The sequence below is a fragment of the Calypte anna genome, chromosome Z (genome assembly GCF_003957555.1).
Source record: "Calypte anna isolate BGI_N300 chromosome Z, bCalAnn1_v1.p, whole genome shotgun sequence".
In the NCBI taxonomy this organism is placed as follows: Eukaryota; Metazoa; Chordata; class Aves; order Apodiformes; family Trochilidae; genus Calypte; species Calypte anna.
In genome coordinates, this window is record NC_044274.1 from 20,017,881 (window position 1) to 20,044,467 (window position 26,587).

General features: G+C 35.6%; 1 protein-coding gene across 2 annotated transcripts in view; it reads left to right on the forward strand.

Annotated features, from left to right (window-relative positions):
• RAB3C (RAB3C, member RAS oncogene family) overlaps window positions 1-26,587 on the forward strand; it is an 83,574-nt gene that overhangs the window by 3,534 nt on the left and 53,453 nt on the right. The window contains exon 2 of one of the 2 annotated variants that reach the window (XM_030466917.1): window positions 2,900-3,137. In XM_030466917.1, coding sequence (XP_030322777.1) covers window positions 2,900-3,137 — 238 coding nt within the window. The remainder of the gene's footprint in view (window positions 1-2,899; window positions 3,138-26,587) is intronic. The other variant, XM_030466918.1, reaches the window with a different exon arrangement.

Below are 26,587 nucleotides of genomic sequence, written 5' to 3' on the forward strand. Positions count from 1 at the left end.
GGAGGTGTCCTGAGATTGCCTTTGTTGATAACATCCTGATAGGTTCAGTGTCTGAGTAAGGACTCATTTTACAGAAAGACAAGTGTATAATATGCTAATGAAAGTAGCCTTGTGTGTTCTGCCTTCAATTTTACTAAATAAAGACAAAATTTTACTGATGGAAAAACTCAGTGTTTTACTGAAAGTGATGCTTTTAATATACCCTTTAATCATTAGAGCATAGAACTTTGTCAAAATAAAGGTAAAGAATTATTCTTTCTTGGAAACAGACCATCATAACATTAGTGAGGTTGGCATGTTTATTTGCTTCCCAACCATGTATGCAGTATTTAATTAGAAACCTGAGCATTGCATTCCTGGTGATTATTTCTACCATTGTTTCCAAAGGAGGGACATAACATCAGCACTAGCTTCTTCACATTTCTTTGCCAAATACCTCTGTAGTAGGGAGAAATCTTGTTAGGAGTGAACAGTCATATTCATGCTGTGCATCCTGTACTTACTTGTAGTTCAAGAGGACCAAGTATCTAGTCTTCCCTTCCAGTCAACAGAAAAATAGGGACTCCTGTAGGATTTAATTTAGAGTGTGAGCCAGATGTAGGTGATGTGAGTCTGTCTCAAGAATCTTTCTCTGTGCTTACTACAGAGTAAGTGACTTTGGGAAGTAGTGGAAAAATCTTAGCACTATACTGAGTTTGATGTTTCTTCAGGTTAGTGCAGACAATAGCATATTTCTGAGACTTACATGGGTTTTTAACAAAAGAAAGGATCACTATTGGTGGCCTAGGGAGACTGTTTCTCTAAGGTAATATTAGTCGCTCCAAAAAGTCTTAATTATTATCAATACCTCACTACTCATGATTCCTTTATATGTTGAGAGGTGGAGAAATTAGCCATTTTCAATGCCTTTCCTATGTCTTCTGCATCCTGCAATAGGCAGATGTATACCTACCTCTGAAATAAAAGCTGTCTGAAATTCTATTTTCAGTTTGCCCATAATTCTCCCTATGGTTCTGCAAGTAATGAACCCATAAGTTCAAGACAAAGTGAAGGTGCTATTTTTTTGGTGTTTTTTTTTTTCCATTAGTTTGAAGAACTTTCAAGGAAACTGTTCTGTGAGTAATGCACATAAACACATTTGTTTAGAGGAGGATTGAAATTTCTTTATGGGCAAAGTCTGTGTTTAAAACCACTAATAGGAAGCACTTCCTACTCAGGAAGTCTACCTAGTGTACAAGGTTTAGGAAGATTGTTATTACAGTCCAGGTCTCCCACTTTCACTGCTCACTGAATCATACTGTTTCTAAAGTGTTAAAGTACACAGGGTTGAATTGTAAGGCACAAAGCACTGACAGAAGCAGATGAAATGAAAACTAAAATCCCTTTTTTTTAAACCCTAAGGAAGTTGAAGAAGCTACATGGAAGTCTTCTGAAGAGATGTAAGATCGAGAAAAAAGTAATTGTGGTAACTACTGGTAAAAAAAAAAAAAAAAAAAAAAAAAAAAAGTTGTAACTATTGGTTTCAGCTGCTGCATTACAGAGAGAAGCCAGAAAAGCAGCAGACTGGGCCTCTGAGAGAAGTGTACAGGTTACAGACTGCATTCTCAACCGCCACACAATATTTTATCTGCTGGATTTTATTGATTTATTGTTGCAAACTGTATACTACAACATCAGCATACTCTTCAGGCAGTTGGGATTAGACTGGTAGAAGCAGCATTATGTTTTCTTTTTCAAATGTTCTAGGCAAAATAGCCCAGATTTACAATGAGGGAGACTAGTGGAGGTTTACAGAATTTTGTTCTCTTTTGCTTTAGAAATCAGAAAGATGGAAGATTACTGATGTGTATGTTTGATAATTAAATTTTTGTTCTAAAACTTAATTGTTGCATGCCTGTGAAATAAATGAATAAATACTAACACAAATGCAAACACTCCAGATGCAAGCATGTAGGTATCCAAGACTATATTTAATCAAGAACTTTATTCATTACCATATAATCCATTAATTCTGAAATCAAACACACCTTACTGCATTATTTACAAAATATGTCTTAAATTGTAATTTCTCTCAAAAGCTTGCTATGTCTGTTCAGGAATTTTTGTCCTTACTTATATATATGCCTCTTTAGTAGTCCAAAGAAGCTGGCATACTATTATTGGTGTTATGAGATGACAGAATTAACTCAGAAAATTGATGCAGTAATTGAAAATCTGATGAGCAAGTGGGTTAGTGTACAGTCCTCATCCTAGTTCTGGCTGTCCTCTCTGATTGCCCAAATGCACTCTTAAGATGTCTGACTTTGAAAACACTGACAGCTGGCATTTAATGATGATGTTTCATTAACATTGCAAATTCCAAAACTATACAATAGACTAAAACTAGAAAAAATCAGTATCTTATTTCAGAGGTATTTACCCAACACAAGAGTAAATTGTACTATGGGAAAATGGTTTGAATAAGGTAATAGCAATTGCAAAGATAATAGCATATTTACAGTAAAATAAATGGTTCAAGAATTTTGTCAGATGTAAAGCATTTTAAGCTTTTGCTTGGAAATATACCTCCTATGACATTATGCAGATCTGAACTTTTTTTTTTTTTTTTTTTCCTTTTACGAGTGAAGCATTTTTGTCTATATTTTCACCATCTATTTCATTTATCACATTTTCTGAAAGTAAACTTCTCAATTACCCAATGCTCAAGAACTGCCCTGGATTTTTAGAAATTTTTTTCCTTTTCTGGTGCCACTCACCAGTGATGTTTACATCCTCTTTTGCAACTGGTACTGTTACCACGGACAGAGGAATCATAAAATTTAAACCTATGTGAACAACTTGTTGAGTTCATTCATATCTGGTATCTATATAAGAGATGATAAACTATTTCTTTTTATTTTGAATTACAGATGGCATCCACTCAAGATTCCAGATATGGCCAGAAAGATACATCTGAGCAGAACTTTGATTACATGTTCAAACTGCTCATAATAGGCAACAGCAGTGTTGGGAAAACCTCCTTTTTGTTCCGATATGCTGAGGATTCCTTTACATCTGCATTTGTAAGCACAGTTGGAATTGATTTCAAAGTAAAAACAGTTTTCAAAAATGAAAAAAGAATAAAGCTACAGATTTGGGTAAGTCAAAAATAATAATCCTATGAACTAAGCAAGCTGTAGCATTTTGATAGGTAGCATTTAAGCTGCTGTAGGTTTGCACTAAATGTTATGACTAAATATGTGTGTATATGTATACATACACAAAGATATATATATATTTTATGTATATGTGTGTGTACATATAGCATAGTAATGAAAAAACAGCTAATTACTTATTGCATAATTTTTATATCTTGAAAGCGGGTGCAGACAGTGTTTTTAAGGCACTGAAGTACAGAAGAGTATATATGCTGAATTAAATTCCATGGAAAAAAGTTTCATACACTGATATCTGCGTAGTGAGGTAAAAACCAATGTGCAATATAGTGCCTATTGAAAGTGATACACATTGCTGAAAAGTACCTTAAAATATAGCTGTGGATCTGATTTATTCCCACAAAAATTATTAATTCACATAGGAATGAATTATATTTGTCACCGTGATAATCTGAAACTTCTTTCTTCTACTGCTGAGGAAGAAAACATGTAAAGAGAGTGTAACAGCTGGGTTACTCAAGAGTACAAAACCCCACATCTCTTCCCTAAACTTTAGAGATGGTAGGCAAACATGACAAAAGTGAACAGCTGTTCTTTTCTACAAAACTGTTCTCAGAAAGAAAGGATAGACAACACATGCTTGCACAGGAGCCACTGATGCTCACATCTTCTTGTTGTGTGATAGTGTGACACTCAAAGACGAGAGGCCATTAGCAGAACATCCAACACTGTGGGACCTGGAATTAAAGCTTCAGTTCTTTGCTATCTTCCTTGAATGCTTGAAGATTTTGACCAATATTTATTTTGTGAAAAGTTTATAAGAGCCTTATTAACCTTCTTCAAGATTCAAGCAATTAATTTTAAAATTTATTTTATCATGAACAGCCATTAAATCTCAGGAAAACTTAGATTAAATATGACCAATTCACCTCAAGTTTTGTGCAGCAAATAAATTGAGTATCTTTTTCATATGGCACAAAGGTGAATTTCCCAGAGTTTCTTAGTTTCTCATTCATGTCTTTCTAGGTAGATAGTGTCTAGCACTAGTTATCACAAATAATTTGTTGTTCTGTGCCGTGTAGGAACTGGAACACAAACTCTTTGGCTCTCAACTTCTCTACTTTTCTAAGCTTAGATTCTTGCTGTTACAATAACAGTGCTACATACTGGGTAACTATATGTCATGCAGGTGCTTTCACTGCAATAACTTGCTATTTTCGTTGTATTATTTTATTATTGGAGATTATCTGGTAATTCACATCAAGATAACCTTATTATTTTTCAATGATGGAGAAACAAAATTGTGTTCACATTATAGTCTTTGTGAAGTTCTTCTTTCAATCACTGCATATCCTCTAAAATAGATTGTGTTGTTCTTCTTTCTCCTAGCAAAAGCAGAAACATTAGTTTATGATGTTAGATTAATGTGATTAGTTTGACACCTGTATATTTCTCATAATGCCTCTCTGGCAGACTACAAATCTGTGCTTGGCTCGAAGTAATCGGTTAATATAAATGTCTTTAGGGCTATTCTTAGCATAGAGAGGATGTAGCACCTGTATTCTTGCCAGCTGGAATAAATTGCTATTCCTAGTGAAAGAGGTGTTTTAATATTTTTGCATGGCAGTAAGATGCAGACCAAATGGACACTGACAGACCTAACTTGCAATTAAAATGGGAGAAACAAACCTAAGGGCTCCATGTCTTATAGGGAAGAAGCAACAAAGGCTCAGTGTATGAAAGAAATCTTCCTAAGGTCACCTAGCAGAACATAGATAGGATTAGGGACAAGACTTCAGCTCTTACTTTGATGCTAAATCTTTCTAATTCGGCCAGCACTGCATCTTCATGGAACTGCAGAATCATAGAATGGTTTGGGCTGGAAGATACCTTAATGATCGTCTAGTTCCAACCCCCCTGCATGGACAGGGAGATGCCTCTCACTAGACCAGGTTGCTCTAAGACCCATCTAACCTGGCCTTGAACATTTCCAGGGAGGGGGTATCCACAGCATCTCTGGACAGCCTGTTCCAATGTCTTACCAGGCTCACAAGAAAGAATTTCTTCTTAATGTCTAATCCATCTACACCCTTCCAGTTTAAAGCCATTAACCCTTGTTCTATCACTGCATGATCTTCTAAAAAATCCTTCCCCAGCTTTCCTGCAGGCCCTTTGCAGGTACTGGAAGGCAGCTATAACGTCTCCCCAGATCTTTCTGTTCTCTATTCTGAACAACCCCAACTCTTGCATCCTGTCTTCATAGGAGAAGGTACTCCAGCCATCATCTTCCTGACTTTTCTCTGTACTCACTTCACGAACTCCCTGTCCTTCTGGGGCTTTTAGAATGGGACAAAGTACTCCAGGTGGGGTTTCATGAATACGGAGTAGAGGGGGAACATCACCCCCCTTGACCTGCTGGCCATGCTTCTTTTGGTGCAGCTTTCTGATTTGCTTTTGGTTGGCTTTCTGATTTGCAAGACAACATTGCCAGCTCATGTTGAGCTTCTCATCAATTAATATCCCAAGGCTGTTCTCAATCCATTCTTAGCCCAACCTGTAATTGTGCTTGGGATTGCCCTGACCCAAGTGCAGGAATTTGCATTTTTAATTATTGAACGTTCTGAGTTTGGTGTTGGCTCACCTCTCAAGCCTGTCCAGAAATCTCTACCTGGGATAATTTTTTATTTTATTTTTCCCCCCATTAAAATTTCAATGCCAATGCTTAGAATGCCTTGTCATTGCCAAGCATTGTTGCTTAAGCTTCTTAGGTGTAGTACAGGAGCACTGTGTTGCAGTTATGCTTGCTAGGACTTGCAACAGTAGACTGTTGCACCTCTGGGACCCTAAATAAAATCAGTTATGTATCTCTGAAAGCTATTCTAGTAGATCGAATCTGAGGATGAGTACTGCTAACCCTTCTCATAAGCTATATGAACAGCCTGATTGTTCTCAGTATGCAGTATCTGTATATGTAACATCTGTCTATACTATACTTTATTACTTTTCATTGATAATGCAAAATTTTTTTTCTAAAACTTATAATAGTCCTGCAATATTTATTTCTATTTCAACCTGCATTTATGGAAGGCCATTTATATTACATAAAATATAAAAATGAATTAATCATAGTGAGTGGATTCGATGTTAATTCTGAACAGAAAGATGCTTGAGGTTATAGCACCTCCTTCAAAATATTTGGCAAAGTATTTGTTTACATCATGTGATAAATGATATTCAGCACATGTAAAATAGAATGTCCTGAAAAATCTTGTGGGCTTGAGCATTCAAAAGATACTGGAAGTGCAGCTTTAAAGTGTGATCTGAATAAGGTAAGAACTAAATTACTTTTCTCTATGTTGCAGTCAGGGAATACATGGCATGTTGATCATCTGCTTTCCTGTCTGGTTGGTAAGATGCAGAAATGTGTAAATAGTAGTGGTGTTAAGTCACTAAAGTTCAGTAGCAAGAGACACAGTTAATGCAACATGTGTCCTGTTATAATGTGGGGTATATTCTTCTAGGTTAGACATTTAAACTTTCTGATTAATCAAACTTTCAGCATGATACTTTGTATTCAAGCTTAGGCATATTGAAACACTGGTTTCCTCAGGACTAGTGAAGAGTGCAATTTTGCTTTGAAGGCAGCATGAACACTGAAGGAGGCAGTCGTTATTTCTTTAAAAAAATCTCTGTTATTGTCACAGATGAACTAGGGTTAATGGGTTGGAATAGGTGCTGCCTTACATACTGGGATGTCTTGCAGGTTTTTTGTTTGTTTGACACTGCTTTGAGGCAACGGTTCTTGCATTCAAAAGACCTGAATTGAATTGCCTTCTTTCATTATTCAAGTCAGGGAGGATGGGGCTCTTTCTAGTCTTACTACTGTGTCTTTTTCCTCTGATCAGAAAGAGCCTGCTGGGAGCACTGTAACATCTGCCTTTTTTCTTTCTGAGGCAAATACTTCTTTTCCACAGTATTTCTTACTGGAATGGAGAGAGGTTCAGGGTTCAAGGGCTATACTCATCAGTTACAGCACATTACCTTGTCATAGGTCCACCAGCTGGCCCTGAAATTTTGTTTCACAGTGAGTTATAAATTTGACAGCCGTGGTATGGTCATTACAGAGGCAGAATATTAACAGTTTTTTTTTTTTACCTTTATCAGTAGAGAAATCCATTAAAAAAGGCATTTTGACCACAAAGGTGTTGATTTCTAAACAGAAATGGTAAGAAGTTTTGAACAGGAATTGTGTTTGTACCAAATGCATGCATGGGATCAAAGTCCATCAGGAGGCCTTAGGATATTTTTACAATCAAATATTAAACAGCAAAACATTTTTCCTCCATTTTGTTTGAGATAGCAATGTTAAAGGGACAGGACTGGAAGGCTGAAAGACACTTTCTGCTTCAAACTTCTAGATTTCAAATTATGCTAAATTTAGAAAAAAATGTCTCTTCATTACTACTTCTGCAAAAGTAGATGCTAAAGGAAATGTTTGAAAGCTCAAAGAAGTGCAGATCAGAAACCAAAATTGAACTTAACCTTATAAGTGCATCACTGTATTTACTGTATTAGTCAGTACATTCAGTATACCTTGTCACTGTGATGCCATAAACATCTGCAATACTTTTGTAAACACTGCCAGTGGTTTAATAGAGATAAAAGACTGTAAAAGATTATGAAGAAAATATAGGCTAATTTGGACACGAGAAATTGTTAGCTAACACTTGTCAAAATAAATCATTAGAATAGGGAAAAAAGAAAGAAGAAAAAAGAAAGTGCAGATATTGATCCTTGTAAAAGCAGAATAATAGCAGAATAGTATTTTCAAAGACAGGTCAACATATTTAACTGTCCGTCTTTAGCTTGTGTTCAAAATTTACTTGGTCAGAGCTCTCAGTGAATTTTGATTTCAGTACGTATTTTGTTTGAGCAGTAAAGCATCAAGTTTTCCTTCTATGATTTATATATTACATAAAAATGTTCTACCTGCTTTTATACAGCGATATTTGCATTGGTTCTATCTGATTACAGCACTTTGGTGCAAATACAAATAAGAACCCTGCACTGCCTGTTGCTGCTTAGATGCATTTTGCCTGTGGGTAGCCATAGTCTTTATGAATTACATACAATAATTATACATGAATAAAATATATCTTCCTATAGAATATAGCGTAAGGGGTGCTTGTGTTAGCATTCCTTCCTAGGATGGCATTTGATGCTCATTATATACCCAATATGTCACACATTATTATATTATACCCAATATTTTCACATCAACTCTTTTCTGTAAATTGTCTTGGGGCTTAAGGACTACCTGAGGGCTAGGTTGTGAGCTGAATGAGGAAATCCAATGTCATCATTCATCAAATCATATAATCTTAAAATCATAAAGGTTGGGAAGGATTTCTAAGGTCATCTAGTCCAACCATCAACCCAACACCACTAGCCAACTAAAGAATGTCCTCAAGTGCAAGACGTAGTTCACACATTTTTTGAGCACCTCTAGGAAGAGTGCCTACACCATTTCTCTGGGCAGCCTTTTCCAATGCCTATCCACTCTTTCAGTAAAGAAATTTTTCCTAATATCCAATCTGAAACTCTCCTGGTGTAATTTGAGTCCATTTCCTCTCATCCTATTGTCTGTTACATGGGAGAAGAGAAAAACGCCCTCATCACTACAGCTCCTTTCAGGTAGTTGAAGAGAGCAATAAGGTCTCCCCTCAGCCTCCTCTTCTCAAGACTAAACATTCCCAATTCACTCAGCTGCTTGTCTTAAGACTTTTGCCCTAGACCCATAGCCATCTTTTTCACTCACTCTCTCTTCCATGGGGATTCTTTTAGAGAAACTGAGCTGTGTCTTAGGCAGGTTTTTTTTGTTGGACTCCTGGAAAATGCATCTTGCTGTCATTTAGGCCAACAAAACATCACCCTGCCAGATATAACATAATTGCAGATCCTCATAACCTATGGCCAGGCACTATGGTATAACATTTTTCTAGCTGCCTTTTCCTTTCATATAATGATCTGCCAGTCATCAGCTTTTTCCATGTAAGGAAGCATATACCAGTGGAAGAATCTCCATGGACCATCACTTACATGTGTGCAAGCATCATGTCGATGCTCTCTAGGCTCCTTAAAAACCGGTGAAAAGAAAGGGAAATGGAAGATAGAATTATCTTTCATGCATGTGTAGATGAATAGCAAGATTTTTATTTTGCTCAAAGTGAGGAAGGAAAAAGGGAACAGAAATGTTTTTGTTGTGATTCAGGTCTGAAGCAAGAACAATTACCTTGAGCTAAGATTGAAAAATAAAGAAACAAAAAAATAACTTCCCTTCTAAATCTTGTGAGCCTTCTTAGAGGAACATTTAAAGCATCTATAAATCTGCATTGAATATAAAAGGAAAAATAATTCAGGTTCCACACTGCATTTTAATGAGTAATGTAGATTAGAGCAAAATGTTGAAATGTTGCACTCTTTCTGTGCAGTTGAAACTGGAAGAGCAGAGCCTGGGATGGGAGCCATAATCTAAATACCATAAAAAGGGGAGTGTAGAAACAGTATTTAAAGCTCACTTTTGTGCTCTTCTGCTGCTCAGTGCAAGCTGTTCCCCTCTGCTGTGTTAGAACAGTGTGAAGTCATTCTGAAATCATATTGGGGTGAGAGAGACAAAAGTCTCTCTCTGAGAGTATCCTAGAGACTCTCTCTGACTGAGGCAGAATGGGTGTCACAAAAAGCAGATAATTTTAAAACAAACAAACGATTTTCATTATGTTGTGGAGGTAAGTTTAAGGGCATTTTGTAAAAAGCCAAAGCCATGAGGAGCTCTGTGTCGCATCCAGATAATATTTGTAGTAGCTAACACATTATGGATAATGCACTGAGCTTTTATATGTGAAATGGTGACATAAGCATCCCTGGAGGATTTAGCTTTGCATTTACATTGTTTTTTCTTAGTCACCTAAGAAAAATAATTTAGGAGAGTGTTTGCATTTTTTTCCAGTAGAGAAGCTGCTTTTTTTCACTTGTCAGTGTAGTTGAAAGCTAATCTTGTTTGATCTCTCCTGAATAAATATCTTGTTCTTCTGTAATTATCTAGGTATTTTCTGGTTTATCCCAGATTGTTTTATGACTCACTGCACATAAAAAAATTCCTTCCACATTTTCCACTTTATTTATGCATTAATTACATTTTGAGAAATACAGAAAATTCTGCCTCAATAAGTTCAGTCAACAATTCAGACATAAGTTGTTGATTTTTCAATTTAGCCAATTTATTATTATGAAAGGAGGATGGTGCCTGGATATAAAGAGTTCTGGCTTTCCTTCCCACTTAGTTATTTATGTGTAATTATAAAAAGAAAAAAAAAAATTAAAGTCTGTCACAAGAAATGAGGTCTTGTGTTCTTACATTAAGAACAATACCTGGTGGATATTTTTGCCCCATATAGGTTGGATACTATTGACTTTGATTTATTTTATTTGGAAATAAATTGAGCTCTGCAGAAAAGAATGAAGTAGTCTCTCCTAGGTGTTTCTGGTTTTCCTTCCTATGGTTTGATTTGTCAAGATCTCTATTTATAAAGCTTAAGAAATCATTCTAGGGTGTGATATGCTAGAAAAATACTCCAGGGGTAATATTTTATAATTATATATTCATGTATTATTAGGACTTATCTTTTCTACAGTGCCCAGAAATCTTCTGGGACTGCTTATTTAGACCTATTCTCCAAAAGATGTTAAAATTCTAGTTGTCATAGGAGACTTCTTAAAAATTATATGTGCAATTTCTTTAACTGTGATTTCTTTGGAGAAATCTGGGGGTTTTTGATCAAGTTCCTAAACTTTCAAGGATTTGATCACATGAGACAGCTTCACCTACATTAGCAGTGAATTAGAAATGTAAGAGGATTGTAGTGTTGTAGTATCCCGGCTGACTGGATCTATATATAAGTTTATTTAATAGTACGAACAAAAGGAATTTGGAATTTATTAATGACATGTGGGTGAGGAACTACTGACAAGCTGCTTTGAAAAGAGAGAACATCAGACTCAGAATGAATTGTGGAAAAGTTATAGGGCTCAAACAGTAAACTTAATATGTTGTAGGTATATGCTACTGAAGCTTGTTAATGATGGGAAATTGGAAAGTGTTGTCCATGCAGAAGATGATCAGTGTTTAATACAGAAAAAAATGAATGCCTTTTAAGTGTCAACTGACAGAACTGGAATGTAATTAAAAAGTATCAAATTGGGTACCTTGGGAACAACACTAGTAATTTTTTTATATACTAGAAGCTGTTCAGTTAGCAACCACTGAAGAATGGTGCAATCTGAGTATGTGAGAAAAAGAAAATATTCCTACAAACTATCCAATGAAAACAGTTGATACAGCTCTTGTATATGTTATGTGAATTAAATTGGAGATACTTCATAGGGAAAAAGGAACTCAAACTAAAGAAATGTGCAGAAAATATATATAATGTGTAGAGGAGGTGAACACGTAATGTGTAGTTGTACTAAAGAAAACAGAAGGAAGTGAAAAATATAACTTTTTAACTCCAAAAACCAAAGGCAAAATTAGTGCATTTCAGTTTGGTAGGGTTTTTTTGTTGTGGGGTTTTTTGTTTTTTTTTAATAAATATACTTAATTTTATCCAAAACACACAATTCTCCACTGAGGAGAAGTTTGGATGTGAAAAATGTATAGGCAAAGCCTGTTGTTTACATAACATCAATGCACCGTTAGACAAGCCTGTAGCAAATGAACAGGATATGGTGATGGTCTGTATTCATAAATTGCATAGCAAACCTGTGTGTAATTGGCCTGACAGGAGGCACATGCACTGTAGTGAGTGTTCCCAGTTACTCTGTCCTAAAGCATACAGTGAAAATTAATGCTTTTTGTGATATTTTGAATATGACAGTGGTCTTACTCAGAGTAACTCAAGTCCTTGAGCCACTATCATTCTTATTTCATCCAAGTTCCTTTCAAAAAACCCATGCATACTGGTGTTAAGAAATCTTTTTTTTTTTTACATCACTCTCCTTCCTACTGAAATTAGAGTTTCAGAATAGTGTGATTCCCTCACTGCATGCCTTAAGACAGAGCTGGTGGCAGATAGGAAGAACTATAGCACAATCATGACTAAAGGGCACTCAAAAGGAAATCATGGTATTCATTGGGTAGGATGAGCCTGGTAGACAAAGAAATCCACTGGATGGTAGCCAGTTGTGGATATATCTGTTTGCAATGGTGCAGGTAGCACATAATCTATCAAGGCAGAAAGGAATTTAAAAGATCATATAATGGCAAGAGGGTTTATAGTGACATTGGCTGGGAAATGGAGATGCTGAGAAAAGCAGTATTATTCTGATTAGGGGGAAGAGAGAAAAAAATTATGTGATTGAAGCATATACAAGGATTCCTGTGAAAATTAATGTCAGACCTTAAGCAACACAGTAATTAAGAGCCTGAAGGATAAAAAGACCTTGTAGAAAAGTCAGGGAGTGCAGGAGAAATGCCTGTACTCTGAAGATAATGAATGCCATTATGATCATAGAGGAACAGGAGTCTCAAAAGCTGAACGGAAGAAACAATGATAGATGATGGCATCTGTATTATGCCCTTAATTGGAGATCATCTCTGGGGATTAAATCAAAATATATTTATAGTTAAAATCATGAATGCTTCTTGCTCTATTTGAAAGTCTAAGACTGCCTGTGAAAATGTCCTGTTGTAAACTGGCTATTATAAGAGCTGATCTATCTGAGAGGACTGAGCCTGTGTGTTTAAAGGGACAGAAATAAGAAAACCTGGAACCTTTTTTACATTGTATCAGTCCCATACATGTAGATAAGCAATGGAAGTTCTCTCTAAAGGACATTGCTAAAAGTTTACATGAGTTAAGAGAAGTCTGGTCAATTTCTTACAAGAAATACTCACTTGGTATTTATAAACATGGAAAACACTAGCTCAGGAAATCACAGGGTTGCAGGTGGTTGGAGATTGGGGGGATACCAAACAAAGCTGTCATCTATGTCCACCTTGCTGTTATGACTTTCCCTAAGCATTTAAAAAGCCCTGTTTTTCCACTGCAAAGATAGGAACACTATCACTCACCTACCTGACTTTTTTATTCTTCCTTTGCATAGAGTTCATTCTGAAAAAAACACAGCCCCTGGGACTTAATTCTTTTATATTTTCCATTTGATGTTGCCATCAAGGAAGCTGAATAGAATTTTGTTAATTTTGTTTTCTTTGTGTTTAAAAGAAAATAAATAAATACTCTTATTTATAAGAATGTGAAAAGGTTTTCAGGGAAGACTGGCTTATACTTGGGAAAGAATATTATTGGGTTTTTAACATGTTCTAGGAGGATGTTAGAGGATGTCTCTGTTGACAATGATAAACACATGTGACTCTAAGACATCTTTTGTCTTAGTGCTATCACTATGCCAGGTGAAGCTGCCACCACACAGTGACATAATAAAGGGTCTGAAACACAAAACAGTGACACAAAGTAACTGTATTTGACTGACCAAAGTGACTGGAAGTCTTCTGTGAGACTTTTGGAAGTGTGTAGTTAAATCCACAGAGAACAGTGCAGTGACACAGGGATGTCTTGTTTAGTGCATTCATAAGCATGGCCTACAATGAATGAATTTTAAATTCTGTAAATTTCTTTTACTTTAGCAATTTAAAAAAATGTGTAGGGCCACCCACTTAAAATGTCCATTGGTATATCTTCCATTGAATTGTGTCGTTATATATAATTCCAAGCCTAGGTAATGTAGGATTTTTTTTCTAAATGATGTGTGGATTTTGTCATTGGAGTATTAAATAGATTTTAAATGAAGTTGACTTTTTCATAGGTTTTTGTTGTTGTTGTATTGGTATTTGGTTTCTTTTATTGTTGTTGGGTTTTTGTTTTTTTTTCACATGTAACTTTTAATAACAGAACAAATCCTTTTCTATGACAAGTGTCTTCCAAGTCTGAAAGAACCAATGTTGAGTTACTGTCAACTGATTACTTCCTGATAACCCAAATTGTATCGCCAGGGCTGCCAGAGTTCTAGAATTTTGGAGATAAATTGGCTCTGTTTTCAGTTTCTGGAAGGGATTTTGTAGTCTGGCTTTGAATAAACTAGAAAGGAAAGAAGTAAATTTAACAGCTTGAAGGTCTCGATCTTTCACAGTCTTAATTTAACTGATTGACAGTCCTTCATCCAGACCCGAGTAAACTGTACGTCTGATTTAGCAATTCTAACTTACCAAGTCCTGTGACTGCCTGGACTAAGTCAACAGCTATAGTCTATGGAAGTCAAGCTCTGACTCATCAAAACATCTCCTCTCACGCTGCTAATTAATTGATGTTTTCTGGACCTATCCTGTTGAGATTTCCATTCAGATTTCTAAATCTGTTTCATTTGTTGACAGAACTTTCAAACCTGGTGATGTTTGCTCCTGAGCAGTTACAAAGAAGATGGCTTTCTGAAATTTATACAATAGCATCCTCTTATTTTATCTGCTCTGGGGTAGTAAGTGACAGTTACACTTAAGAACAGATTGCCAGGTGATACATATTAGTGTTTTTTCACCAAAGTGAAAAGAGCTGCATTTACAAACCTATTAAGGTGTAGATATAGGTTTTGTACTGGAAAATGGGAGTTAATGTAGAAGTGAAATCTGCTCTAGTGTACTAGTCTATCCTGGATATATACCTGATGGTCAGAAATAGCTATTTTGAGAAGGTGAATTATTCTGTGCTAAAATTCCTCTGTAAAAGAAAATTTCCCCATTAAAATTTCAGTTTTGGAAATGTATGTTCTAATAAACTGACAAAGAATTAGGCCTAAAAGAGATTATTGATTTTAGATGGCAGAATCTCACCTTTAGCAGGTGGAAAACACAGGGATACCTTTGAAAGAAGAACAGTCCATGGTTGAGAGATTGCTCTTTGTTAAGTCATGGCTTTTCTAGTTTTTTTGCAAGCAAATCTATGCCATAAATTAATGACCATCAGAGCACTTCAGACAGCTTATAAGGAGTTAGATACTAACTGATAAATCTGTTACACATGCAGAAGCCTCCTGTAGCTGTATTCCATTGAGAAGATGACTACAGTGGTTAATAACATAAAGACCCTTTTTCTTATTAGAACCAGGTACCTATTTTCTCATTCTGAATTTTACTGTCTTGTGAAGGAAATGATTTTGCAGAAGGAAAATTAAGATGAGTACTAGTAATTACTAGTCAGGAAAGTTTAGAGCTTGAAGACATGCATATGCCATCTTTGTTAATTTTTTGAGGAAGGAAGTGTGAAATAGAGTGGCAACGAGGGCAGAATTCTTAGGTAAAATAGTAAAGCTTTCTACCCCACTGTGTGGACAGATGATTACATCCCTTTTATGGAAAAAAATAATCTCCCTTATTTAGTACAGAGTTTCACGCAAGTCTCTATGCTTTTTGGTCTAAAAAATGTTGCTGATGCTGCTTTTACTTACACTATTTGTTTTGGATTGAGGCTATATCTTCCAGTCCTTAGAAGACAAGTCACAATACCTATTGCATGTTGATAGATTTAAGATTCTCTGCACACCACTAGCCGTATCCAGAGCTGCTATTTATGAGGGTCCTTCCCATGGGAAGAGGCTGCACTTCCTTAAATTCACTGTCATATCAAACATTTCTGGGCATGAATTTTCATAAGCAAAAATTACTTTAGTTACAGTCAATGGCAAGTGCCTCAGAAAGAGCTGGTTAAGAAGACTGCATGATTTCTTAAGCCTTTTAGCATTTTTGAATGGTCATTTTAATAAATACTTGAGTATTTATTAAATTAATTAAATACTTGAGTTGTCTTCTCTCTCCAAAATCTTCTAGAAATTGGTATAGGTACATATTTGGAAAAGGACCATGTAGATTTTTATAATGGAACATAGGCCAGGCAGGCTAAGGACCTCTGGAGCAATACCTGAAATCAAAAGAGAACCTTAAAATGATCTAGCAAGAATTTCCTTGTTTTCTCCTGCTATCTGTGGAAGCAAACAGAAATCTGTTGTTACATAACCATGGGTTAGGAAAAAGATATGTAAATCATTCAGTGGCGAGCTCTGCTCACCAATTAATTTTCTGATTTTTTTTTAGATTTGTCAGAGAACACTTCTTCATTCTTCTTACTGTTAATTATCTGGACTGTAATTTAATTGTCCCTTATATTGTTCTGCAAGAGAAATCTTACGTAGTATTTTTTACTAAAAGCCTGGCCTTTCACTTGAATGGAAGCCAAGATTTTGTGGCATATACATATCTTAAGTAAATAATCTGCATGTTATACTAATCATTTTTCAGTTTGTATTTTTCCATGTATTTTTGATGCTACTTCTGAGACTCTTCAAAGGGGAGAGTTGTAACTCCTTTTTGTGATTTGTGATACTGTGCCAGTAAGCTGCTTACTTGCATGAAAATAAATTGTTTGCCTCTACCCTCCAGGAGTAAAGGTTCAGGACAAAGTGTATCCTTTTTCTTTGTATTTTCTCCTGTTGCCAGGTACTTGCCAAACTGAAATAACTTGCAAGTGAAAATCCTGGTTCTCTGTCTTAGATCTCAGTCCTGTAGCCTCTGTGTGAGTTATTTCTAGTCGCTTGGATTAGACTATTATAAATAAAGAAGCTATTCAGGCAAATAAAGACTGATGACCAGGTCTATAGAGCCTAACCCTTAGACATCTGCATCTGTAATCATTCAACTTCATATTTTACTTCATCAACTTAACTCATTTGAGTCACAGAATCACACAGAATCACACAGAATCACACAGAATCACACAATGTCAGGGGTTGGAAGGGACTTCTGAAGATCACTGAGTCCAACCCCGTCTGCCAGGGCAGGACCAAAGGTAGGGCAGGTCACCCAGAAATGCATCGTGCTTAAATATATTTCTACCTAAAAATAATTAATTCCTGGTGGCAGCTGCCTGTTCTCAAATTACATTCTGTATTTGTGTTGCTGCAACACATATAGTTAATTATGACAGGGGACCTGGAAATGTCATTAAACATCCAGACACTTAGAGACCCTCATTAATTATGTAAAAGGTTACCTGTGATTGGTTACACTGCCCATTTCGTATGATCTATGTAGTGCTGAGTCAGCATAGAGAACAGTAATGAGAATTAACATGGAGAAAGAGAGCATCAACTGTGTACTCTGTGAAGGAGAAGAATGGCTGAGGATACTCAGAAAAAGGAGAAAAAATATTTTGGTCTATATCTGGAGTGTCTAATTTGTGATGTTATATCTGAAATAATTGATTTTATATTAATGTATGGTTTCTTTCTTCTTGCCATAAAAAAATTACTGTGATTTGTGAGGTGTAATAATAAAACCCTGATGATTTTTTGAAAAAGGATAGAAAAGGAATAATATTAGCTAGTTAATGAATAAAATTAGGTGCACTTACAGCTTCAAGAAACCTGTTGGTTTTACACACATCACTAGTTCATGTAGAGTAGGGCTTTTTGCAGAAAAAGAGGTAGAAAAAGTCAGAATAGCAGCTAGGTAGGGGGAAATAAGAGAAAATAAACCATATATAGGAGCAGAAGCATACCATGGCATCTTTACCCAGGTAAAATTTTCTAAAATTGTCACTTTTCTCTATTATTTCTTTCTATGACTGACTCATGCTACACTGCATAAGAAGAGGTTTTGTTGAGAAGTTAGCATATATGAAACATGGAATCAGCATGTTTTTTTCACTGTTATGACAAATATCACTGAACCTCTTGGAGGTTCATCCTTTTAGTTCCTGGAAGCAGGCTTTTGGCAATAAGGTAAGGAGTGGAGTTTTCTCCACAACATTGTTAAGGCAACTGAGGCACAGAATTGTAACCAGTTACCTGGGATTACAGGGCAAACCTGTCATTCCTCAGTTTTTCTCTTAGTCTTTGATGTTGTTTCCACCAACTGCCATTAATTTCTCAGAATGTCTGTGAAGGCATATACCCTTATTATGTGAATTCTAATGAGTTTATTAAAAGCTACAGAATTGCAGTTGCATGTGAATTTTGCCTTTCTTTACAATGGGCTTTTAAGTAATTACCTGCAAGCAGTTTATGAGATGCTGGAGTTAAACTCTAGTGTTGTTTTAAAATAGGGAATCCAGTGTGCAAATAGTACTTAGCTTGGCAGAAAAATTACATAACGTTTACTCAAACCAACATTTCTCTCAGAGTTTTGCTATAGTGAACATGCTAGAGGTCAATCCTGCAGTAAAACAGTAGATTCTGTAGAAGTTACATGTAGCTGAACAGAAGACAAATTTTGTGCTAGCTCTTTGTATAGGGATTAATATCAGTTTTAAACCTTTGAGAGCTTCGTATCAGAAGGATGTGAAGCTATTGAAATAATGAAGTGTTTCTAGGTAAATGGCCGAAGATTTCCCACAGCATAGCAAAAGTCAGTGAACTGTTTTCCTGGCAAAATAATCCCCAAATTTTCATGTCTGTTGATATTTAAGAAAAAGCCAACTAGGAAACTGGAAAATAATTTATTTACTTCAGAAAACAGAAATTTTGCATTAACATATTTTCCTTAGTTTTTGTATTTTCTTTCTCTGCTGCTGTTTAAGACTTCATGAATGATGTGGTTTAGTTTGGTGTGTTCATGGAAAGATAAACATGAGGTTTGTTCTTTATATATATCTTCTTAAGGGTGGCACCAAACTATGGTAGAGATTAGGTAGAAGTAAGAACACTATTTGATATTCTTGGATGGATTCTGGGACAATCTGATTAAGTCTTCTACATTTTCACTAATCAGTTCACTAGGTTCCTCCTCCTATCATTATCCTGTTTTTCATGAGATTTCAGTATTTACAGTTATCAGATTTTAAGTAGAGAACCTAGTACAGATATAGTCACAACTATGCATTTTAACATAATCTCAATTTTTAGGCACAGCTTTCTTTGGTTTTACTAGAAGGCCTGTCTGTCACTGGGATATGGGATGACATCTTGAGTGAACTGTGAATGACAGGCACATTTTTGTGTGTGTTTTGTTCAAGAAAGCAGCAACTGGAACAAGCTTACTGTACTAATAGTTCAGTGGAACTGGTGCCTCAGGACATATTTATAGCACTGTTGATCTTAGACTAGCAATATGCAAGGATTAGCTGCTGACAGCTGAGGAAGAGTTACTTTATCACCTGATGCAAAAAAAAAATTACCCTTTTAGTATAGGTCACATAAAAGTCACATGCCAAAGTCCCTGTAGCTTTACAGATCCCTTACAAAACAGTGAGACTTGAGCATCAGTGCTTATTCCATCAAAGGAATTTAAGCTCCAGTCAGAGAAATACTATCTGTTCCATGAAAAAAAAATGGTATCAGTGACATCCTTACCAAACCAAATCAATCTGGACAGATAGACCCATTATCCATTCATTATCCACAAAGAGCTATATATGATGTGGAGTTACAACCCAATTATGAAATCTGTCCAGCCTGGCCTCTTTCTAGACGTTTTCAAGGCATTTTAGGTATGGATCCATTATAGAAATTTTTTCTTGGTATTTCCAAATTTCTCACTAGTTATCCAAATAGCTAACAGTTTAGAACTGGTTTTGTTTGTTTGTTTGGGGTTTTTTTTGGCTTTGGCTCCGGCTTTGGCTTTGGCTTTTGTGGAACTATCCTGACCTACACAGGTATAAGCTCTAGCCCATTGCTAATTAAAACATCAGCTAATATGGTTGAAAGCAATCTTTCTTTTTTATTATTGCCTCTGAATAATTGAAAAACCTCTGAATACTAGAGCCAATATTTCAGTGTAAACAATCAATGTGTATTTTTTCTGGAAGCAGTTTCAGATTCAGATAGATTTTCTAAAAGGCCAGTTTTTGATGTAATTATTAGGCTACTTATTTTAGACATAAGTATTAGACCTGAGAATAAGCCATACAGTTTTCATTAAAAGAATGAATTGCTCACCAGCTCAAATTATATTAACAAACCAAGGACAAGGTAAATTTGTCATATTAAAAAGCTACTGAAAGGTTTCATTTCATGCATGTATTTAAATCACTGTGCTTCATGGGGCAGTTTAGTACTTTTGTCTGCCTTCACTGGTCAGGCTCATGTAACTGAAAACTATAGTATCCCACTAGTACCATTTCCTTTTCCTGCTTGTGTAACTTAAGTACAGGTTAGAGGCAGAAGCTTCTCTACTGCTACTTGCAATTGTTATATGGAGCAGAGAGCAGTAAGAACAGTTGTGTGCATCTTCATATTAAAACCAAACATGTTCAAAAAAGAGGTGTGGCGGAAAGTGTGCTCTGAACACACCAAAATTAGTGGACTATGAACCAAAAATTGGCTTTAACAATACAGAATTTATGGCTATGTTTTTAACTGTAACTATTATTGCAAGAATCCTTCTAAATACCAACCAATATTTGGGGTTCCTAAGTGGTAGATTTACTGTTTGTTGCCAAGCTGCCCACTGAACCATGCTGAATATATCCCTTATGGATAATACAGCATCCAAAGATTCATTTTATTTAGTTGAAGGCTGTCCTGAGAAAACTTGTGGCATGTACTGCCACAAGAGGTGGATATGGACTAGCTTTTTCCATCTTCATTTAAATCACCATCTTCAAGTAAATCCAAATTTGTTTCATCCTTATTAAGTGTATTTTACACATTTCAGAAACATTTTTGTGGAAAGTGATTCTGCACCACGTATTATAATGAGATTTACATGCTTTATAGCATTCATTGGTTATGTGTTTTTCTCTAAAAATGGATGATGGCAAGAGATAAAAAAAAAAAAAAAAAAAAAAAAAAAAGACCTAAATACTCCAAAAGCTTGTGATTCAACAGAAGTGCAAGTTTTCTAAGTGTGGAGGCAGTAGAAGGGAAAGATTAAACCACCTGCTGAGGGGCTGCTTCTCTGCTAAGACTCCGTTTACTTCTTTTTCTTCCTTGTTTTACACAGTTTATCTGAAGACTTATTTCAGGTTTTGATATTTAAAGGTATTCATGTTGTCTGCTGTATTGGCTTGTGTAGATGAATATACCATTATTTAAGCCTTACAACTAAAATATTTTTGTGTATGAAGTATTTTCCAAGCTAGTCCCAAGTATCAGATAACTGTTGTATGACAGTATATGTAAAGCAAGCAGTAATCAGTGCAGTTAAAGCTATATTCTAAATCTCTGATTTCAGCAGTGACCAGTACTTTATTGAAAAAATAATCATTAAAATTAGAAGAACTGCTTGTATTGATTCTACCTGGATGGTTTTCAGTTTATTTGAAAGCAATGAACAATGGATTTTCTCTTCCTTTTCTTTTTTTTTTCCACTGTACAAGTGATTCTTTGCATTCAAAATACACATCTTCCTTACCTTATTCTTTTACTCTAGATGTCATTTTTTGCGTTGGTTGTGGGGTTTTTTGTTTGTTTGTTTGGGGTTGTTTGTTTGGGTTTTTGTATTATCATTATTTTTGTGGATGTCTGGTATTTTTCCCTTTTGTGACATTTAAAAATATTTTGACTTCTAGTAGTAAATGCAAAATGCTTTAAATCTTTAAATCAAGGAGAAGTTGTTCATCCTGGTTTGTTTATGCTGGTAAACTTTGATTCAAAGCATTTCTTGCTGATAACTCTGCAAAAAGGGTTTATCTGGGGAAGGCAAATTCCCAGTACTTGCTTCACATACTGAATGTTCCCCAGAACATTTGCAATGCAAAACAGTGATACCTTTCAAAGGTACAGTTTGTATCTGGTTTTCAGACCCAGAAACATATTCTTCTCAAGGCCCATTCATAAATAAGTGTAAAACATTCTGGATACATATTGAAATTGGTATTCCTGATTCACTAGTAGCCAAAACATGCTGTAGACTACATGAAATCTCATTTGTTGATGCTTTCTGCTTTTAAACAGCTTAGGTATTTTCACAGTGACCTCCTCTCTGTTTAGCAAACATAATCCCGTAAGGCGTCACTGCTGGATTTTAATTCTTAAATAACTGTCCCTGTGGTACTGGCTTCTGTATCACAGAATCCTAAAAATATTTAATCTTGAAAAGACCCTTGAGATCATCAAATCCAACTGTTAAATTAACAATGCCAAGTCCACCACTCTATTGTGTCCCTAAATGTCATGTCTGCATGGCTTTTAGATAACCCCAAGGGATACAGATGCTGTTAATCTGCCTTTTTACATACTAATTTTGTACATGACTGAAGAAAGAAAGCTATCTGAGCAAGCAGTGCCATAGTATGAGCATATGAGTATGCTTTCCTCAACTGTGATACTGCATCTTTTTCATAGCAGCAACATTTCTTTCCCAAGAAAAATAGGTTAAGAACACCTGTGGGAAAAAGGCAGAAAAAGAGAAGAGAAACAACTGCTCTCCAATCAGATTAATTTGTTTGTGAATAGTTATTTTCACTAGTGCTCCAAATCTGCTCCTCAGTAGTTAACAACAGTGGAAGGTCCTAATCTTTTAATTAATATATGAATATAGTACAGAGTTGAATACTAGTTTTCCATGTGCAGATGACTGACTCCACTGTGAACTGTTAGAGCTCCAGATTCAACATTAAAAAACACAGAGTAATTCTGCTGGGATATAATGTATCTGTGAACAATGAGTTTACAGAAAATAGTTGCTTGTTCTGGCAGGAAGAAAAGTTAAACTAATTATTCATGTCCTTTGAGTTGATTGAATTGAATAAGAAGCAGCAGATCCTGAAACAACTTCTGATACCCAAGAATGAAGGTCTCAGAATTCAGTTGACATTTTTTGTTATCCTTAGTTTGCAAACCCACAAAACTGACAAGAGCTGCATTTGGGTTTCTTAACACTGAGAAAAGCAATAGAAATGTATTTAATTGTTACCCTCCTTGACACATGGACAGATATGGAGAAGAGGGCTATTTTCCACACTGAAGTATAATGCTAATTGCTTATCAAAAAAAAAAAAGGTTGCAAATATTGACTTACTGACATTTAGTGGAGGATATCTAAAATGTTCCCTCTCCCTTAGTAGGGAACTATGTTTTTATATATTGCAGTATGAAGAAATCCATATTTTACTCTGCTAACTGAAAAAAATATTGGCACAAATCCAGGAATACTTCTGTCCTAAAAAATTATTGTTTTAACCTAAACCTCCTCATATTAAGAAAACTCTTTAACACTTTATAGGTGAGTTCAGAATGCAGAGAAATTAATACAAAGGTGCTTTTTTTTCTTTTTCTTTTTCTTGTTCTTTTTTCTTTTTTTTCTCTTTTTCTTTTTCCTTTTCTTTTTCTTTTTCTTTTTATTTACTCATTCTGTAGTTTTGAAGTGCAATTATCTCTTATAAGGATTTGGAAGAAAAAGACACATGATAAACGAAATAGATTACTATATTTTCTTTTCTTATAGTTTTCTTCCTAAGTACACAGTGTGAAAAAACACCTATTTATAAGAATTTACAAATAAAGTTTTCAACTAAATGAGTCATAATAGTCATCTTAAGATCATTTTTATATATGAAGAATAAAGTAATCCATGAAGCGGCCTTCTTTATTTTAGCTGATTTCTAATCTCCACAAAGCAAGGACTTCTGGTCCTCTTTAGCTTAGCATAAACTTTCATCCCAATACTTGGTGCGTTAATGAAGTAAATATCCGCCCTAGGTCAGAAAGTCTAACACGAGATAATAAAAAAACTATTTAAACCTAAAAGTCTACCTCCTCTACATTTTGCTTTGGATATACATGCTTGGTGGTTTATGCTAGAAATTTCCGGGAACTATAATTTTGAGCATTTACTTTTGAGAATTTTGAACATGTAGCTTTATAGGCTCTAGGCTTGGAAGTTCTGAAATAAGAACATTAAATGAGAAAAGTGGTTCATGGGGTTTGTGTTTAAAAAATCATCTGAATCCAAGAAAATATAACACAGAATAGAAAGGCCTACTGAATGACAGAAAAATATGAGTTAAAACATTCAAGTAACAGTTCCGTATTTACCTCAAGAAAGGCTGCTACTGATCAAGTCTGGGACACCTGTCAACAATATTAAAAAGGAACACTTAAATCTGTCTTCTAAGTTCAGAGCCCATTTTTTGGTCCACAATGCTAGTAAAACTGGGGATTTTACACAGTCCTTTTGCTACTAATTAAAACACAAATCCATAAAGTGATTTAGATGTGCCAAAACTTTTTCTAGAGACCTGATTCCCAATGAAGAAATCACATACATGTAGGACTACCCAGATTGTACCTGGTGTGAATTAGGTTTTTTTTAAAATAACTGTCAACAAAGTCTAGCTAAGGAATTCCTCCACTCAGTAAAATGCATGAAAACATCTGCTGGATTTAAATGGCTTCTGTAATCTCAACCCTGTAAGTTGAGAAAACAGTTTATTCTTATTCTATTGGAAGTTGCGGTGTTGGTTAAAGAATTCACCCAGGATGGGAGAATTCTATACCTACTGCCACCAGGAGTCAGAGTTGCTGCTCCCATCTGCATGGACAAAGTCCAACCTGCAGACTCTGGAGTCTTCTCCTTCTAAGTCTACCTGCCTCACTGAAGGAGCAATGCAAGACTCTCCTGAAAAGGGGGTAACAGTCTTCAGTCCTTGGACTGAGTGGGGAATTGAGCCATTTTTTTTCTGTGTCCTAGATAAGAGCTGTAACTGTGAGGCTGCTATATAAAAATGATTACTGACACCATAGTCACCACAGAATTGTGGTTTTCATTAGAAATGAGAAGTGACGTTAGCTGCATAGTTGTGTGCTGAATTTGATACTGTAAGCAGAAAAGCTGCTTCTAAGGGAAGTTCCTTGGAGTTTTATATACATGGATTCCTAGTTTCTGGTTTCCAAATACATTTACATCTAATAAGATGGACCCTTAGCCTAGGCAGGAAGGGGAAGATTTACGTGTCATGCAACATGTAAGGTGAGCACATAAAGCCCAAGCCATGCAAGATAACTGAGGACTGTGTTCTTGGCACCTGGATTCTCCATCAGAATAGTGACATGGTGTCACCATTGTCTGTGTAGCTTTGCAGTAGGGAAAGATTCTAGTCAATCTTTCTGATTTAAGCCCTTGATTCTGAGATCACAGTTAAAGTACTTCATCACAGTTCTTACACTGGAATTAATTTCAGGTACAGAGGGCCTCTAAACCCAGTTATTAAAAATTTTTCCCAATGTAACTCTTTTCTGATACCTATGGCTTACATTTGAAGAAAGGTTGTCCTTGATCTTCACTTGGCATTTGAATAAGTACTGAAATCCAGGATGAATTTATTAATGCTGATTTTAGAAATATAAATTACTTCATACCAGTCTTTCTTGTAATTTTTTTTCAATTACAAAACGATTCTGGGAATCAAAATTTCATAGAGATGATATGACTCCAACCCAACCATCACAAATAATTTTAGAAACCAGTAATGAAGTTAGGGTTTATTTTACCTTTATGCACTTGACTAATTCTACTAATGGAGGACTCTCTAAACACCGTGTTTAAAATAGTGTGTAAATATTTTGCTAGATCAAGTGTTCCACACCACACAGGACTGGAACACCTCAAGAGATAGTTGGCAGTTCCTGGATTTTAATAGAGAAATTACAATAGTGTATGAATGTGATGCTTTCACAAAAAGTGGATAATAGACATTAAGTATTAATAAGTAATTTAGGATAACTAAGGGAAAAATGTGTACGAATGTCCACATAGTTATTAGCTACAATCACAGCTCATATTAAAAATGAAGAATGAGAATTTTGGCCTGAATTTATTTATGTTCTAGAAATAAAGCCTTATCTTATGTCTTCAACTACATATTGACTGTTTAGTTCAAATGACCTTACTTATGATAACATAATTTATAGATTGACTTCTGAGAGCATTTGGCAGGTTTTTTGAACACCATACAATACACAATTAGATTAGTTTCAGACCACCACTTCCTATTGCCCACGATACACACTGTTGCATAGAAAACATCTGAATCTCAGTTATATTATTGCTCTGGATTTGCCACAGTGCCCACACTGCTTCCCGTTCTTCAGAACTTTGCCCTGATGAAAATATGGTAGTGTGGATGAATGAACGGATGAACTGCTATAAGCAGAAAGAAGTTGATCAGGTTCAAGTTGTGTGTAGTCCACAGCTTTTCTTCCTTAGTGCAGGGGCATGTGGTATACAGTCACAGCTGCAGGATCCAACCAATGGTATGCAAACTGACAAATGCTGGGTTGTCATATGTGTTGGTTGCCAGCTTGGATAGTAGATACTAAGATTGAACAGAAGAAATTTCTCCAGAGCTGAAAACCTGAGATGCTGCACTGGAGCTGAACAGAGAAGTCTCAGAAGCAAGAGTTTTAAGAGATTCTTCTTCTGAATAATTTTTATA